The sequence below is a fragment of the Serinus canaria genome, chromosome 5, assembly GCF_022539315.1.
Source record: "Serinus canaria isolate serCan28SL12 chromosome 5, serCan2020, whole genome shotgun sequence".
Classification (NCBI taxonomy): domain Eukaryota; kingdom Metazoa; phylum Chordata; class Aves; order Passeriformes; family Fringillidae; genus Serinus; species Serinus canaria.
Window position 1 is genome coordinate 17,008,105 of NC_066319.1, and position 19,627 is coordinate 17,027,731.

A 19,627-nucleotide genomic window follows, 5' to 3' on the forward strand; every position below is an offset into this window, starting at 1 on the left:
GGATAAAGGTCAAAATATGTGATTTTTTTTTTTATTTATTACTTGCATCTGTCACTGAGCATCTTTTTTGTTTTTACATTTAAGACAGAACGTGAGTGGTTTTAAAAGCATACCTTGCCTAGACAAGACTTAAGTAGCAGTTACTGCTACTATTGGGAAAGTCTGGATTCTCCAGTCTCTCTCCTCTGCTCTCTAGAGGAATCTTGTACAATCCTGTAAGTCTGCCTCTAATAGCAGAGATGCACCACAGAGTTTTTAGCTGTTAAACCACATTTTTTTCCCCTTTTCTCGTATTTTGCATAGTCCCTATGTACACTGCTGTCCCAGATGATTTGGGACTATATCCTGTTTCTCTACCTGTTTGTCTCACGTTAACATGCTTCAGAGCCCTCTGGTTGAGGACAGGGCTCTTCTGGCAGTAGCTTCTCCATTTTAGTCCAGTCCCATCTTTGCAATGTGATTAAGGTTGCCTTATGTTGCCTGCTGTGCTGCTTGTGCTGCTATTTTGAAATTACAAATTCTCTTTGAAACAGATCTAATGTTTTCTGGCAACTTGTGTGAATTAATTGTTTCCATCTTGAATGATTGAAAGAAGTCAGTAGCCTCTCTGAGTCCAAAACAGACAAAATACACACCCCCTCACCCATGAAGATAAGGTAGATATTAATCCAGGTCTATATTTTGTAAATCAAGAGTAAGCAAGAAAGGGGGGAAGAATGGTTTTCCATATTTCATACCAAGATGTTCTGAAGGCATAACTAGACTTTTGTCTAGAAAAGGTCATAGAATGGATTTCTTCTTTCTTCTCCCCTGCCCAAAGAAAGAAATGGACCTGTTTCTGTCTAAAGAAATCAGGTTTTCTTTCTTAAGTATGGTATAAACTGAAATTGTTCTTTTTGAGGTCAATAAAAAAATTACCTATGGATTGTTTTTCTATTAACAGCTGCACCCATCCATTTTTTAAGTATGCCTTAGTTTTGTGTCAAAACCAGTTCAACAGCCCAAGCAATTAAAGGTTTTGTAAAAGCTTTTAGAGTTCAATTGATTGCTACCGAAGGCAATTTGATTTGTCCACAGCCCTTATAATCACTATTGCAGCCATGCTGGAAATACTTATTTGGTAAGTGGGTTGTGGAAGTATGATTCTTCCCACTAGCCACCTATATAGCATTGAATTATTTTTCTTTTTCTTAGCTGTTTATTTCAAAAATAGCACTGAAATACATTTTTTTTTTTTGCCGCCTCAGAATGAAAGATTTTTTCTTATGTGGTCAAATGATATGAAACCCAAAGGAGAGAATAAGCCTGGTCATTGTTGTAATTTATCTCTTCCTGTTTCTGTTTTGCTTTGTTTTGAAAGGACCAACCAGCCAGGAATGTTCACAAAGAGAGAATTTGATCAGTTGGCCTCGGCAGTAGACAGCTTCAGTCTCATGACATACGACTACTCAGCCCCACATCGGTAAGATTCCATCTGACATCACAAAGGTCACTGAAGGAGCTGATCCTACTGAGGTCTGCTAAATCCACAGTACAAGTTCATTTTTTTTCTAGTAAAGTGGATAGTGCTTTGTACTTGTATGATACTAAAGTTCTGGATTAGTAATTATAATAGACAATTTGTCCAGAAGCAGATAACTCAGTACATTTTTAACAGTGTGTCTGGGGTTTGGATATTATGAAAGATTTTGTACTCCAGCTAAAAAGGCATTCTTTTAAAAGGATAACTTACTCTTTTCCAGGCTAAATAATGCTTTTTGAGTTATTTAGCACAGTTCTGCAGGATGGATACACTAATAATCTACTAATAATAATAAGATTGTCAAACAAATTAGCTTTGAACAATTGATACTTCATTTGCCTTTAAATATGAGCACAGTTCCTAGCAACTTTGCTGTGCTGTATTAGCGTGTTGAGTTTTAATGGCACAGGTATCATGAAGGCTTAGAGGCAGATAATTAGTAGGGAGTAGCAGATGTTGATATTTGTCAGACTGGGATATACTCTTCCTGTTACCGTGCTAATGAGTGCCTTTTGTCATGTTAATTTTTGAGGGAGAGCCTGCCCTCCTCTCCAGTGAGGTAGGAATGGAATGAACACAATATCCTGATGTTACATACGTGACAGTTCAATTACTGTGTGTGTTAAGGCTATACTCTTTTTCTTCTTGTAGGTTTTTGTTAGGTACTTTGTAGGTTTTTCCCCATAAATAAGGGTTACACAATTATTGAAACTTGCCTTGCTTACCAGTCACTAATTTTATAGTTCCTCTGTAAGTAAATGGTTGATTTTATCCCAGGATATTTTGCCAGATTGCTGAAAAATGTTGAAAAAAAACCCTTAAGTCAGACAGAGCATTGAATCATAGTATATGCACTGTGAAAGGCCCAGCAGCAATGGGCTAGGGGAAATTTTTTCTTACCCTTAGGAAGGAATTCTCTGTCCCTTCACTTTAGAATTGAATCAAAAAGTCAAGAGTGGGGCTATCAGATTTTGTATATCAGCCCTTCAAGCTACAGAAGAATGTACATTTAGCATTGGTAGAATTATAGGTTCATCTTCACTGATTTTTGTGTGCCAAAATTTTCTTTTTACAATTACACTGGTCAAAAAGAGAAGGCTGAGTGTGAACATGTACTTTTTTGACACCCTGTTTGATTTTTGCTAACTTGACAGACCTGGTCCAAATTCCCCCCTTCCCTGGGTACGAGCTTGTGTTGAAGTACTGGATCCTGATTCAAAATGGAGGAATAAAATACTTTTAGGACTGAATTTCTATGGCATGGACTATTCTGCTTTGGGAACCTCTGGGGAGCCAATCCTTGGCAGCAGGTATGACTTCTCTGGATAGTAAGTACTTCTGTATGATATATCCCCACAAAAATCAGAAGTTCACAAGTATTCTTATTTAGAAATATGGATGAGTTAGCAACACAGAAATGGCAAAAGTGATAAATCTGCACATGAAATCATAGCTCACCAGTTAGGGTAAGACCTGTAACTTCTCTTCCCTGTACAGAAATGCAGATAGATGGCACAGTTATCCTGTCAGAACTCATATGCAGAAATGCTTTGTGTAGTTTTCTCTTTCCTCTATTCATGCTTGTACATGCAGGTTGCCATCTTTGTGTTAAAAATGTTCTGCAGTATTCTCTTATGCTCTGCATCATTTTTGGGTTCCTGCAGTTGTCCTAATGATTCTTTCTCTCAGCTCCTGAAGTTGTTACTTGTTACTTTGAAATTTGGTACTGGTTTCCAACAGCAATCTTTCCGTGCTGATCTCTGAATCTGACTGAATAACAGCAAAAGGGGAAAATAGAGCCGTTGTTTACAGTGAAAGGTGTTTAGCAAGTATTCCAGAACGACTTCTGAAAAATTGGTGGTGATGGTTAGGCAGGAAGAATACTCAATAGTCAAAACATTGTTGATTTACAGACCTAATTATACAATCTCATCAAAATTGTGTAGCTTCATTGTAATATTTACAGCTCCTTTTGCAAATGGAGTGTAGCACTGTCTAGCAGAATAAAAGGTTCTTACTTTCTTCTGAACTGCAGCTTTTGAAATTATGTTTCCACTTGAAAAACACTGTGCACTAGGATGGCATCTACTTTTTGTAGATTCTTCTGGACTATATTATAGTATTAATTCATGTTGCTTTTTAATTAATGGCAAGAGTACCCTAGCCAAGTCATGTATAAAACTTTAAGCTTTATAAGTTTTATTTTTTTTCAATTTTTTTAAAGTTTTACTGAAAGAGGCTATTTACCTGTACGTAGGGCACTGGTGCACAGTATGGTTCTGTTAACATATTCTTCACTGACAGATCGTGAGATTGTTGTTTTCAGGTATTTACCAGAAGCAAGATTATGTTCAAAGTCTTTAAGAGGCTTTGAATTTATGCATAAAACACGTCCATTTTCCCTTTGCTGTGTTACTGTTGGTCAGTGGTTATGTTTATTTTTCCAGAAATATAGTTCTAAGCATCCACAATTGTATATGCCATATAGTAATGTAAAAGTAGAATAGACTCAAAAGTAAAATAGCTTCAAAATAGGCCAAACTTCTGATATAAAGAGCAGAAAAAAATGGGGTTTTACTGAAAAATAAGCTTTCTGCCATTTAATCAGGCCATTTGTAAGGAAGTCCTTTGACCTGCAAAAAGTGCTGAAGGATTGATGCATTTCACCTTTAAGGCACTGTCCATATGTTGTAGTGATAGTGAATCTGAGCTAAAGTACTGGGATTAAAATTAATTCAAAGTCTATTCATTTAAGTGCAGTCTGGTATGTGTCAACTTCTTTGTTGTAGACTTCTGCTCAAGTTTTTGCATATGAAATTTATTGCAAGTACAAATCTCCAGCATGTCAGTGCTCCTTGGCACACAGTAAGGTGCACCATTTCTTGTTGAAACATATTCATTGGAATCTGATCCTCTTTAAGAAGAGAGATGGAGAATTGAAAGATTCAGTGGCAAACTGTGTATTATCGAGTTGTTTGATGTCAGTGTATTATGCATCTTAATTATTATTAGCAAAGTGTAAAGAATTGCAGAATGCAGAAATCTATGCTGCTCTTGTGTTCATGTTTTTCTTTAGGATAGGAATTATGTGATGGAAAGAGATGCTGAACATAGGTGGATTTCACCCACTACATATTTTTTGCAGTCCAGAAATTCATAAAATAACTTACAATAGAACTCGTATTTGCATAATGTATTATTTGGCAGTGGTTTTTTTATTGCAGAATGTAATATAAAGGTAGAAGGTATACTTGCAAAGATATACAGCCCTTCCATGCAATATCCTGTTTCCTTCATACAGACAATAAGAAGTAATAAATATATATGTATATGCTTGCATATACATATATATCTATATAGATATATCTCAAGATTAAATTAAATGAAAACAATTTCTCTCTTACAGCAGCACAATGTAGTTTGTCCTTGGGTGTTGTTACAATAGGAACTACAATTTATATTTGCAGCAACAATTTGTTTCTTAAAGCTCAGTCACAACTATTACTTATTATTACAATGAGTCAATCACAGAGATTACAGCACTTTCTGGTGCTTTAATCAACCAAGTAGTGTCTGGTTAGCTGCAGGGAAGCTGCATTTCTGTGTATATTTCATTGTGACATAATTTTTATGAAATCCTAAGCTGGAAATAAAGGTGTTCTGTTTGTGATTCTTCAAATCACCTGTAGTGCTTCTGGCAATGTTTTCTGCCCTCTGGCTGTCAAGAATCAGGTGTCTGAATTGTTAAGATGCAGAGATGCAGTCATTCTAACTTTCCACTGTATTAAAATCCCGTCAGAACATAACAATCTGGTGCTGCTTCCTTGCTTTTCTAGTGATCACCTTGTTCTAGCATGTTCTCTGTTGATACTGTGACCTGACAGTATTTCCTCTTCACCTCACAAGTGTATGCCTTGGGTAAACAATTTTTCAGTATACTCTGAAGCTGAAGAAATGGTTTAGTCTTTCGGAGAGATCTTTACCTTTGAGTCCTTTTTGAGACCTGCAGTAGGTCAGCAAGCCTCTCAATCTCATGAGCTTCTGGCTTCCAATGTACTTTTTCTGCCTTTAGCTATCTGTTCTACAGAATCTCTCTTAATCATTGGGACATTACATTTCAATTGCAGTTTTGTTTTGCCTTCTCATGGGAACTTTACACAGCAGTGTAACAGTGTTTTTCATTCCATGTCATCTAAAATCTATGTCCGTTATGACCTGGGCCAAAAGGGAATGGATAAACTTCGTTGCTAGCTGTGAATTAAAAGCAATATAACTCAAAGGCTGTCATGTAGCAATGGTGTCATTTAAGTTTAATAAATCAAAATTCTTTATTGAGCCCCTCCCTGCTAAGTTTCATGTGATAAGGTCATTTTGTCCTTTTTTTTTCTGTTTTGCATAGTGTTGAAAGAGGGAAGATAGAATCTCTGATGTTCCACCTGGCTCTATGTAACTTTTGCATATGTTCTGCCTTCAAGCTGCTTTTGTTCCAAATGTAGCCATTGCAAATAGATATGGAATAACTCTATTATTTTGAAACAATGCTGTGTGCTTATCTTTTATTTAAAGTAATCTGAATAAGGACTTTTATGTTAATTTTAAACATTTAAGAAGATTGATATAGTAAATTGCCAGCTGAAGCAAGGGAGAAACTAATTTTACAATGCGTTGTGCTGTTCAGAGATAGAAAATAAGATGACTTGCAAGCTATGTGAGGGTGTAGAGTTCTACTGAGAACTTCATTGGCTGCCTGCCATTCTGTAAATACCACATAAAATGTGGTACTTAGAAACAGTTAGAGGTGAACTTTTTCTCTGAATTATCATGGCAGTGTCTTTATAAGCAGCAGTTTAAGATTTGGGCCAACTGTGACTCATGATTTTGCATTATAGAAGTTAGCAATAAGCTTGTGCCAGGAACTCTTTTACTCTTGAAGCAGCAAAGCTTTTACAACATTTTTCTTCATGCTGTAATTCTCTTGGGATTTCTATTACTTGCCTGTATGCCAGGATTCTGAATCCTGATTTAAGCTATTTTGTTCATAGTTCATGGGATTGTGGGGAGGTACTAATGTTCAAAATAAACCAATGTATCCATTAGCTTTGTAGGACTGAACAGCTTGACCTTTTTTCCACCTCTCCTCTTTACTGAAGAAACTGCTAAGCTATTTCTTCTTAAATTGTAGTGCTGGGTCAGATGGTAAAATCATGGCAGTGATAGAAAGAAGTTACAACTGGGCCTGGAATCAGAAGTAATTTCTGTATTACAGATGTCTAAATATTTCAGGAGTGTTTGACAAGTTTTATTCTAATAAATTTCCTCTAGAATATTCTGGTATGTGTCTCTTCCATGGTATATCTGTCCCTCCCTCCCTTTAGGAATGGAAGGTGAAATTGAGCTGTTAGCTGAAAGTGTAAGACTAGTTAATTCATGTAAGGTAGATAGAGCATCTTACAAAGTAAAATTATGGATCATATTTCAGCTTATCCAAATTTACCTTGTGATGATAAAAAACAATTGTAACATATTTTTTATTTATGTAAAACATTATTTCTTTTGAAATGAGGAAAAGGTGGATTTTGTTTATTAGACAAATGATTGGTTCCCAGGTTCAGTTGTACAACGGCATTGGCTGTGGGTTAGTGTGTATATTGCAGTGAATCTGCTTTAAAAAACTGGTCAGTTGGTATGTACATTTTAAATGGTGGGCATATTATTGTGAAATATGCTCTTCTCCATCTGCCATTGTGTTTTTAAATAGCAAGTTTGCTGCAGGCAATATTTAGGCAGTTAATTATTGACAAAATAATAAGGATGTCGTTCTTTACTGTCTTGTTGTACTCCAGCCATTAGAAGATAGCGTGATAAAATTAGGAAAAATACTTCTGTGGTTTAAAACTAAGAGCCAGAAACCTTTACTGTAAGCTAAAATTACTTATGTCCTTAGAATTGTGTGTGGGTATTTGTGCATGATGTGAAGTAGAAGAGACTCATTGCTTTGGTAGCCTCCTTTGGGCTCGTGAGATCACTAATGGTGGACCTAAAGGCAGTCCTAGCTCAGATTGAATCTCTTCAGATACATAATGATTTACAAAGAGCATAGAACAGCTGGCACCATGTATGTGTCTAGATCACTCCACTATGAATCCCTTTGCTCCCATTGCCCCATCCTCTCTCATGCTCAGTGCTGAAAGGGTAATCCTTAATTTTGCCTGGTGTTGGCTGTCCCTCACAAGATACTCCTTGTGTTTAGTTCCATTGCAGTTCTGTTGGGAATGAGTGTGAAAAGGACTTCCTGAAAATGCTGAGTGACTTTATACCTAAAACTGGGTCAATGCACCGTCCTCACGTGTTGGATTGTGTGCAGGATAGGTTCCTCTGGGAATCTATGGATTCTGAAGGCATGGCATCCTCTTTTGGAGCCAAAAGACAGCAGCCCAGGTGCAGCTTATCAGCTACACTGGCACCTAGCCACCACTGCCATGGATGCATGGACTAAGGTGCTGGCTCCAGACAGATGGATATATTTCCCTCTTATTTCTAAACAGGGAGAGTTTTGGACCTTTTCCCAAAGTAAAAGAAAAAAAAAAACACAACAAAACCCAAAACAAAACCCACCAACCCTAAACAAACAAATCCTGGAGTATTTAGATTGATTGCCTATTGTCTTTACTAGGAAACTGGCAGTAGTCAGATAATTTGTATTTTGTTCAAGTAGGTGCATTGTTTGATGTGTAGGATATACTTGGGGTTTTTTAGCAGACAAGCTTTTCTTTAAAAAGCAAGTAGCTAGGAGTTTTTCTGATCTTAAACTGATTTTTCAGTCCTCATCTAATTTTAAGATTAATTTTTTCAGTGAGTTGAATTGCCATGATTGTTGGGGAAGCAGTCAGAATTAAATTCAAGTTTCTAATAAATTTCTATAGGTCTTTTGAAACTGATCTAAATGTCATCAGCATAGATTTAAAAGTTGAAATTTACTTTCTTGGTAACTCATGTAATTTCAGTAGGTTGAATTTATAGGAAGGCAACTATATACTCCTTCATTTGCTAAAGAGTGCCCTTTCCAAAGCTTTATTTAGCAAGTTCTAAAACATAAAGTAATCCTGATAAACCATGGCTCTTTGCTTTTCTTTTTTTTTTTTTTTTTTGTGTGAAGTTATGTCTTTATTACTTGGCTATGTGTTTGCTGTCAAGCTGACTGCCACAAAAATGGTGCTGGGGACCCAGTGCTTACAATGAGTCTTTGGGGCTTTTTCCTTTGAGGTGATTCTGGTCTGGTCCTATGAGCTGGAACTCATTAGCAGTTTGAGTGATGCTCCAGTTGTTCCATCCAAAAAAAAGCATCCCTTTTATGACTCTAAGACTGCTCTATAGTGCAAACTGAAGCCTGGTGCTGGTTTGTCTTGTAAAAGTTCCATCCTGATATGAGCTGGGAGTTTGATATGGGCAGAATCACACAACCTAAATGCTTCCTTTCATTTTGACACAATGCTTTTAAACAGTACAATGAAAAAAGAAAATAAGGTTAAGTTACAAAATATTATTCTTTGCATTTTGTGCAGAGTTCTTTCAGAGGGCAAGAGTAAATGTACATGTTTGTTGCAGTTCCAGAGAAAAGTAGGAATCACAGCAGCAAAGTATTCAGAGTGATCAAATTACCAACAGAAGGACTCAGTAACCAAGTGAAGAGCCAGTGTGGAAATATAGAAGGTTTAGAAATAGTTTTGAAGCCTTGAAGTAATACTTACAGGAAATAGTAATGGAGCATATGGCTATACAGTCTTTGAAGTAATAGAAGTGAAAGTGTGTTCCACAACATTAACAGCTTTTGATTTGTGCAAACAGCTTGTTTATACTTGGTATTATACAGCAGATGATTGAATAAGGTTTCTAGTGATAACGTTCGGTAGTGGTACAATGTCCAATAAATTTTTTCTTTATGATTTTATGAGCTATTTCAGTACATTAGTAGTACCAGCAAACAGAGTGGGGTTTTTCCACTCCAAATTAATTCATGCCCACATTAGGAGAATGGATCTAAAAATGTTCAGTAATAAATCTTACCTAAAATAAGTTTTTGGGTTTGGGGCTCTAAAAATAGGAGAGTTGCATTTCAGAATGTTGCTGGAATGCAGTGTTGTTCATTGCTAAAATGGAAATCCGGGCAGACTTTGATACTATGTCTCCTAAAAATACAGTATAATGAAAATTATTACAAATTAGTTATTTGGAAATTCAGTGACATTTATAATATGCCCAAAATGTATCTCTATATCTTAAATATATATCTTAGTTACTGTGTATACCCACATGGTTAACCTTTTCTTACAGTTTCATGTATGTAATTTTTGTGTTTAAACCAAATGTTGGTTTTGTTACACTATTTTAGAAAGAAACTGTATGTGAAATTAAAATCTCTCCATATACTGTATCTTTGTAAACCTTTTGCAAGTAGCTTTTTTTTTTTTTTTGTTATTTAGCTGTTCTTAAGGTTTGGGAGGAAAAAGAAAATGCCTCTGGAGTGGTATTTCCTGCAAAGTTCAAGGTAACTGCACTGCCTGGCTTAGAGCAGGTACATCCTCTTCACTGCATGTGAGTGAGGGTATTGAGCAGGCAAGAAGGTTAAAGAGGAGACTAAGCTGTGTGACCCAGGTTGGGTGAGATTGGGGATAGCCCTACTGCCAGCCCCTAATATAGGATGGGGGGTGTAGATGGCACATGATGCCTGCACTTTTGAATATAAAATAATTTTCTACAATTGTTAAAACCTAAAGAAGAGTTTCTTATCTTTGGGGTTTGTTTGTATTTACCAAATTTAGACACATTAGTATTAAAAATTTTTTTTCCCCTGTGGGTGTAAGCAAATATCCCTGAATCCTGGGCTTTGAGCCCAGTAAATTAAGAAAATAAAGTGTTTCTAGCTGAGAAGAAGTTGTGGGTTAGAGATTGGTACACTGCTTCATACACTGTTAACTTTGAGCCATAAATTGTAGAAGTCCAGAAATGTAAAAGTCAATGAAGCTGTCGCTTTCCATATTCATGCACCTCTTTGAATGCATTTTAATGGATAAATGTGTAGTTACATTTCACTGGTTTCTGCATTTTGTAGTATAGAGACACTGGACAGTTTCAGCAAACTCAATATAGAAATATATTTTAGTATTGACAGCAGAAGTGAAGATGCCTATTGACAATAATAATTTATTGAACTGGTCCTAGGTTTTAGTATGCTTCTCTCCAAGCATATGGAGAGAAGTCAATGGGTCCTGCATCCTTAGGGAGCCCTTTATGTACCAAACCTGGGGAAGCAGTATGGTCATTGCAAACTGCCTTGCTGAGCCCAGTGGATCCATGAAATCATTAGGGGAGCATGGTGTCTCTGCAGTCACCACTTTAATTTTGAGTTATATGATGTGAGGGTCTCATATCACCTTGATTGCTGCTTACATACAAATTAAAAGTCTTGCTTTCCTCAGAATTTTAGTCTTTCTTTTTGTGAACACTAAGTCTTAGCTGAGTCCAAGCATTCTTGTTTAGTTTATTCTGGCTTTGCTTCTATATTTGAGTTTGCATACTGAAGGACTCCTGAACAATTCTGGTTTTTTTTGATGCAGACATCCTTGGGAACATGAATTAGGAGACAGGAGAATGGGCAGAATAGTTAGAGATGAATGGGAAATTGTTTGTCATGTGTAATTTCTTTTACAGTTGACCCTGAAAACTAGAACTGTAAGTATCTCCATGTGTGAAGTAGGTATCACATTGCAACTGTTTAAATCTTAATGTCAGTGTCTCTGAAAGCCTTGCTTGAAGATGCCATTTTTAGGATTTCTAAAACTGTGAGTTGATAAGGGCAACAAACACAGTGCTTCCATTTAAAGGCATAGCCAGTATGGTAGTATCTGTGGGACACTTTTTCTAATTTATATTCAAGAGTATTTTAGCTGTTTTTTTATTCTTCCTCACAAAACCTCATCATGGAAGAAATCTGAATGTGGTGGTGAAAACTGTTCACCAAAAGCAGCACAGTCTTAATTAAACCAAGTTAAATTTAAGTCAGGAGTAAGTAAATTTAAGTAAGGTGCTAAGTATAGGCTGCTAAATAGAATGTAAATTTAGTCTCTTCTCAGATTAAAAAAAAAAAAAAAAAAGCCTTATACTACTGATGGTAATTTGTCAAGCTTATAGAGAACTCCACCAATACATTTCAATGTGATCTGAAAACCTCTTCCCAAAAATGAAGAGTTTTAATCTTGGTTCTTACCCCTAGAGTATTCCTTGAGAACATCCATAAAAGGGAATATTAAGAATAAGATGTGCCTGGAACTCTGTAGCTGACTGGCAGCATTTATTTAGCAGATGTATTAAGAAGAGTTGAAAATCAGTGGGTTTTTAAAGCAAAAGTCTGATACTGAATCATGAGCTTGCCTAAGGTAAAACACTGTTAATTTGCAAAGAAGCCATTTGCCATTAGTCTTTTGTGAAATGGTTGTTATCAAGAGCATAATAAAGGACTGATGGCATCCTTTGCTATGTATAGGAGTGTCTTCCAGGATAAATAGTATTTTATTAGAATCTGGTTTATAGTACTGTGAGAAAGAAATGTTTAAATAGGAGTGGATTAGTAGCATAAAATCTTCAAGTGCATTAGTAGATAGATTTAAACAGTAGGGAGTCTGTGGCAACAGATTAAACAATTTATTCTGAAGAGCTTGGAAATCTTGTACTTGAGCAGGAAAATATGTGTTTTTTAGTTGAAGGAAGAATAAATGTCATCAGAAATAGTTGTAGTTTTAGAGCATGGAAAAAAATGACGTGTAGAAAATTACCTGGAGCCATTTGATTCAAATGACATTAGTGTGCATATTTTCACATGTGCTGCTCATTCCAAACAATTTCCATTCACTTTCTCTAAGTTCACTGCACTTAGTTACTAGAATTCCCTCCTTTGCATTGGACACATTTTACAGTCACCTCTTCTGCTCTGCTACATGTTGACAGCTATCATTTAAAATTGGAGTGTTGCTGTTCACATGAATTTGATGGGAAGTTGTCCTTAGAATTGTGGTGCTATTATTTATGTACGTTCTGTGTAGAAAAACCACTGAAGCAGCCCACTGTAATTCACTCTGGTACTTTTGGAGGGTTTAAAATTTTAAGAATGAGTTATTTCCAAAACTGTGCGTTCCGTCTCCTTAGTGCCCAAATTCCAGCATGTGTTCACAGACCACTAGAGTAGTATTAGCTAATCTAGGGCTTATTTGCTGCTTGATTGTTTGTATTTCGGTCACTTTTCTGAGTATTTCTTGGATTCTGACGTTAAATGACCTGCTGTTTTTCTTTTTCTCCTTCCATGAGTTTGGAAATCTCTGCAATTAAAGCATTTTGGCACCTTTAATTTTTGAGTATCTGAATTTTAGTAATAGACTGTTTCTTGAGCTGATTTTTTTTTTAAGATGCTGATTTATAGAATGAAACTCTTTGTTCACAGGATAATGAATTTATTCCAGAGCTTATTTTCACATTAAAGTTTCAACTTAGAATCATTTTTTTATTCTTGTTAGGAACGAGAAACACATTTGATATTTACCTCTTATAGCATATTTTACTCATAAAGCCTGCATCTAATGAAAAGCTACTTGTTCATGAAAATGAGTCCTTGGCTGGCACAAAATCACACATAATGACAAGAAGAACGATCAGTGGACAGAAGGCCTTTGAAGTTAATCTGCTCTCATTTATATAAATGTATAATTTGAAAAATGCTGGTATATTTATTTATTCAGTACTATTATGTCAGTTTTGAAGCTGATTTTGCTTTCCATAGTCTAATTGTATTCTCTGGTAGCCAGTTAAGGCTAAGTTTAACTAGCAATATTTGTAGAAATATGGTGAAAAAATCCTTGCAGAAATAAGTCTGAGTTGTATTTGATTAAAAAAAAAGAGGTTGACTGTTTCTATGCAGGTTCTGGACTATGAAGAAAAAAACCCCATGAAATAGTGGCATAAGTGATAGAATTATATACTTGTTTACTGCAGAATGCTCAAATTCTGAATTTAACTTCTTTATACAGCTGCTCATTCCGGTATGTGACGCAGTGATTCTCTGCATGTAGTCTGTCACAGCTGCTAAATTTTGGAACATGTTGTCATTTAATACATTTATCTTTTTAAGGATGTCTAAACCCCAGGTGGTTGTAGTATTGAGGTACTGGGTGTGAGGTACATTGTGGGTGACCGTGTTATAATGCTCTAGTTCAATCACACTAAATCTCATTTTTCCTTCTTTCTTTCCTTCAATTTTTTGCCACTTCAGTAGTTGTAGTCTAGTGACTGCTCTTCTGTAGTTGTGTCTCCAAGTTTAATAGAATATAAACCGATCATTTATCAATGGAATCCTTATCTGGAATTTTTGTTCCACTATGTTAACAAAAAAGAACATCTCCAGATACTCAGTTTGCCAAATTAAAGGGATGGATTTGAGACCTTTGACCAGAACTTCTGAATCTCATTGCCTGTAGCTATGCTTTTAACTAAATTATCTGCCTTGCCTTTTCTGCCTCCTTCAAGCAACAATGTCTATTAATGTTTAAATACAGCTTTAATTATTCCAAGTTGAAGCTGTTCTTTAAACAACCTGACCCTGGGACATGGGACATCCCACCTTCAAAATGTTTTTTTCTGGCACAGTCAGAGTCCTGCAGTCTTTCACTACTGGCTACTGCCAGCATGGTATCTGAGAAGAGCAGTGCTGTCCAAATAGTTCCCTTTCCTTTGTCAGTATTTTTATTAAATCTGTATTTTATATGCCTCAATATACCTGACAACTAATGGTGCTAGGTAAGGGGCAGCAAAACCTCCCATCACCTCCAAAGCAGAATGTTGTATGAGACTTAGGACTGTTCTAGAGTTTGGAAAGCAAATGATAGGAAAACCTCTTCAGAACAGGCATCCCTGGAGAGAAACCCCTCTTTTAGCTAGTGAGGAAAAAAATCGAAGTTATGTTTCTAAAGGGAAGGGAAAGGAGTATAATGGTGAAAAGGCAGAATTTTTAACAGATCTATACCTTCTCTTTTTCATTTCCCTTCTCAGTGCTATTGACTTCAAACCTTAGCAGCTTATTTAACCTCTTTTTATTTGAGCTGTTAGAAAAGCAAACATGTATGATTTTTTACTTCCAGGAGTATTATTGGTAAGAGATCTGAACTTTGGCAACTGTTGAGATTTTTAATACAGATGGAACAGCTTGGCATTAATTTCAATATGCAGCTTGTGCTTTTGTAGTGATTCTGTACCTAAAATTGAGAAGATACCACTTAAAATTAAAAAACCTGTGGTGCATTTTTCTGAGCTATGGCAAATATAAGTTATGTAAAATTCAAGAACACTCTGCAGTAATAGTATAATAAATATTTGGCTGTCAGCTTGGAGACCTGAGCTGGGCTGTGCTTTTGTTTTGTTTTGCTGGTTTTGAGAAAGGAATATCTGATTTTTCCAATAGAGGAAAAATCTGTTTCACCTTACCCACTTATAGCTTTCAATGATTTCCAGTTTCTTGAATTATTTTAATTGCATACATGTAGCCAGTTAATTAACATTTTCTCTCATTCTTCCTGATTTCTGACTCCTCTAATTTCTCTAAAAAGATTTTCTCTATTAGCCTCATTTCCTGACCTGTGTCATTAATTGTTGATATTTTAGCCATAAACTAAGACAATTTTCATTAAAGGAGTCACTTTGCTTGTTCTCTCCAGAAATTTGTGTGGAAGTCAAATTGTTGACAGAGAGAAAAAAATGGCAAATATGGAGCCTGTTAAACAAGCAAAACCTCTACCAGGATTGCTGGGGAAAAAAAAAATTCACTCTCATGGAAAGTAAACTGCACTTTTGCTTCCTAAACATGTTTCGTACTGGCAGTGGTTCAGGTAAATAATTTTTATCATGCAAGTGACAATGCAAGAATCATCTCATGAAATGAACCAGAGAACTCAGCCTTTCTCCAGCCTTCCAGTAGATAGCAATTCTGTCCCCTTCTCTTTATGTTGCCAGAGAATAAATAAAGAGAAATCAGAACATTCTGCCTTACTTGATAGCTTACTGAAGGGGAGATTTTATGACCTTTTAGAGCCTTGAAAAGAATAAAATAAATTTAGAGTTTGTCAAGTGATTTTATTAAGAATGATTCAGTAATACTGTGCAGCAAGGGATCTTTGTTTGGATTTGGAAAATGTGTTTCTGAAAATGTTGACATTTGATATTTTATCTTCCTTCACAATATTAGGCATCATTTTCCTACATTATAACTTATTTTACGTTGTCCTCGTTGTAGTAGAAGGAGGTGGTTATCTCAAAACCATGTGTTCAAGGATAACTTGAGGTTTTTCACCTGCTTTGAAATTATTTTGAGGAGATTCAGAGTTATTTGTCTTTTTTTTCCTCTTTTCCATCTTACTTTATAGAGTAAAAGTTTTGAATGTTCTCCATCTGAGAAAGAATAATCTTTGTTGGAGAAGGATACATGATAGTTTCTTTTACCAGTACTGGAGGTCCTTTTTAATGGGTTTCCTCTATTCTGGAAACAAATAACAGTCCAATATCATTACCAGTGCTGTAAATCTCATTACAAGTTGTTCTACTTAGGCTAGCTATTTGAGCTGTGGTTTTTCAGCAGTTTATTCAGAATCTCAAATACTTCTACTACATATTTTAATTTATATGTTCATGTCATGGAAAGTTTGCCATACCCATGGCACATCTCTTATCCTACTTTGAGCTAAAACATAGTTTTAAAAAGTGATTCTATTAATAATTCTAATTTCTATATATTTTTAACTCTGAAACATTGAAATAGAAAGTTATCAAATAAGAATTCTTCAAGCAGGTAGTGAGTGAGTTGCCTTCAGAGCCACTTAAACCTTCTCCCACTGTTTCAGCATCAAAAAGGAGCATTCCTGGTGCTGGAGTTGGAATTTACCTAATCCAAATAAAGAAACAGAGTTCCCAAAGAAAGTGAATTAGATTAACATCCAATATTGAATCCAAGATCTCTGGGGAGAAGATGAGCATGTTAATGTTAAAATAAATTGGAGATATAGATGGGATATAGTAATATAGTAATATTGGGACTGTTACTGGATTTTTGATCACCCTGACCTGCTTGTATTGAAAAAAGATCTGTATTGTAGGTAGGAACAAACATAAAAGGGAGCTAAACAGAGAGGGATGTAGGAGGGATGCTAATAATTCACAGTTGCATAGAAATATTGCAGTATTTGAAAAGTAGTGAGACTGGCTGAACAAATTGCATGAAATGTATTTTTTTATTTACCCATGCTATGGCACTGGTCAAGTGCAGAACTGTGCTTTCAATTGCTAGGAAATGTAAAATGTATGAAGACATAATCCAAGTACTCAATAGAGTAGTCTGAAAAAAAGAAAAAGGCTGTTCTGAGAACAGAACTTAAGTAAATTACATATTGAGATGCTAAGGAGTGATTTTTCAACTACCAGTGAAAAATAGTAGCTCTTCATGAAGTGCATGAAGTTTCACTGAGTTCTGTTTGCTTATGCCTGTTTCATATATGATAGTGTTCAAATGCATGGTTTGGTTTTATTTGATAAATTTCATATCCTGAATATTCTTTGCCACCCAATATTTTTTTGGCCTAAACTGCGTAAGAAAATGCATTTTTACTGCCTCTGTTGGTCAGCTTGTTCATTCAGTTGTTCTCCACAACCTTTTGGTGCCTTTTGCATATATTAACTACTTTAAACCATGTTTGATGAAGCTCTCAAAAATACAAAAACTGTTCTGAATATAGCAAACCTAAGTTAGAGTTGTGAAGAGAGTAAGCCTCCCTGCCTGGTTGCTGGTTGCCAGAGAATCATGTAAAGCTCAAGTTGTAGGAAAATTCATCTGCTCAAGGTGCAGAAAGCTTCACTTCTGTCTGCTGTGCATTGTGTGCTTATTTTTTTCATAGTAACTTATGCCTGTGCATTTCTCCCTTTTGATTCTTTGGATGTGGATTGCTGGGAATGTTGCAGTAGCTTTTTGATGTGTAGACTTACCTGGTGGGATGCTTTCTCCTTGGCCATACATAATTGGGACCAAAAAAGGTATTCTTGTCACATTCAGGTAGATGAGTTGTGGGGGAAGAATGGTGCTTAGCTTTGTTACATAATTTTTATTTATCAAAGATACTATTCTTGGAGGACTAGAGCTATTATGTAAAAGGCAGTTTTCTGGTAAACAGGTAAAAAGTTGTGATTTTTCTCTCTGACTACTGTATTCACCGTTCTTTTTTAATTCTTTTTCTTCCTTTCAAAACTCTTTGACAGATGCTAAGGTTAATGAATTTTAATTTTAATTTGGCCTTTTCCTTGGGTGGCTGACAGTTCCTTTACACCACAGAGACCTTTCTTTTCCAGCTCACTTCATGTTTCAGTAAGAAGTAGAGTATCTGATGGAAGCTTCTTCATGAATAAGTGAACCCCACTGGAACACAGCCAAACACTGTCAGATCTGGCTCCCTGATTCCCAGTCTTGTGTTTTACCATGGTTTGAGAGATTAGATTCATTAACCTCTCATTAGAAACGTGTCAATGCTAAACTCCCACAGCATGCTAGACTCAGCTTACTAGAAATCCCAAAAGGCCAGTTAACATTAAAGAATTAACATTTTGTATTCTAGAAGTTAATAGTATATTCCCCATTTGGCTCCATTCCATTTCATTGATGCAGTAACTTCTTAGGTGCTTTTCCCTTCAGAATTAGCAAAAGATGTTATTTATTAAAAAAAAAAGCTTGTAAAAAAAAGCTTTCATGATTGTAGAAATAGAAGCACTTGCAGTATAAAAATGCTTACTTTATTGTAACATTTTCTGCATATGTATGTGGAGAGCTCTGCATGTATAGAATGTGGTATATTTTTTGGCTATAAATGCAATAACACTTTCAAGAGTTATCTCTGTACTAGTGATAACTTAGAGTTTGCTATTTATAGAAGAATATTAAATCCTATTTGAGCAGATCTAAATGCATCCAGATAGTCAAGCACTGGGTTTAGTTCCAGAGTTTGTAGTCTAAGTTAAAATGAAATATAATTTCCATTGTCTTTTGACCTCAGGAGCTTTCTTCTCTAATGAGAATAAAGACTGCAAAATAATTTGAGTAAGATAGAATTCATTCTACATCGGTCATATTACATGGCTTTTGCTCAGGCTTCGTGTGAATGCTGGTTAAAATCCATAAAATAAGAAGTAAATGACCCTTTACTAGCAATACATTTTTGTGTGTATTCGCCTGCTACTGTGAGCAAAAAAAGAAATTTCCATTTTGTGTAACTATTATGAGAAGCATGAAATAATGCTTTTGAATTGCCTAATGTCATTACTTGAAATGGAAAACAGTATTTTCCAAGACATTGCACTTTGTTATTCAGAGCCACGCTTATCAGCCACCATTATTAGGACATTTGGCTGCTATTTCAAAGTACAAGAGTGGAACACAGGGTCATTAGTAGGGAGATGAGAAAGAATTCAGCTGGCAAACCCGTGCTCTGCTCTCCCTGAGACAGTAACAAGAACAGCTACAAGAAAATACACAGGATCAGGGGGAATCCTGTATTCCTCCCTTGCCATGCAGAAGGCAGTAACTTAAAAGGAGTGAACAAGGACAAGTCCCTGTTTGGAGCAGCAGGCAAACTCCCTCTTTGCCCACCTTGCCTCCCCCTGTGCTTGTACACAGCAGTGATGAGGCTCTGAATCTGAAAGGTAAGTCAGAGGGTGATGTGGATGATGCCCATCTACACCAGAGATAGTGCTGAACAGAAAGGACTGGCACCTGAATGATGACCACCTCCACGAGGAAAGAAAGATGGGCTATAGTGGTAGGTGACTCCCTCCTGAGGGGAAGAGGGTCTAATGTGCTGGACAGACCCTCCTTGTAGGGAAGGCTGCTGCCTCCTTGCAGCCTGGCCTAAGGACATCACTAGGAAAGCTCTTAGGCTAGTGCAGCCCTCAGGCTATTACCCATTACTGCTCTTCCATGTGGACAATGACAAAGCTGCAACACGTTGTCCAAGGGCTATCAAATGAGATAACATT

General features: G+C 36.1%; 1 protein-coding gene across 2 annotated transcripts in view; it reads left to right on the forward strand.

Moving 5' to 3' along the window:
- CHID1 (chitinase domain containing 1) overlaps positions 1–19,627 on the forward strand; it is a 96,432-nt gene that overhangs the window by 36,574 nt on the left and 40,231 nt on the right. For both annotated transcript variants that reach the window (XM_009102173.4, XM_018907816.3), the window contains exons 9-10: positions 1,361–1,462; positions 2,677–2,832. In XM_009102173.4, coding sequence (XP_009100421.2) covers positions 1,361–1,462; positions 2,677–2,832 — 258 coding nt within the window. The remainder of the gene's footprint in view (positions 1–1,360; positions 1,463–2,676; positions 2,833–19,627) is intronic.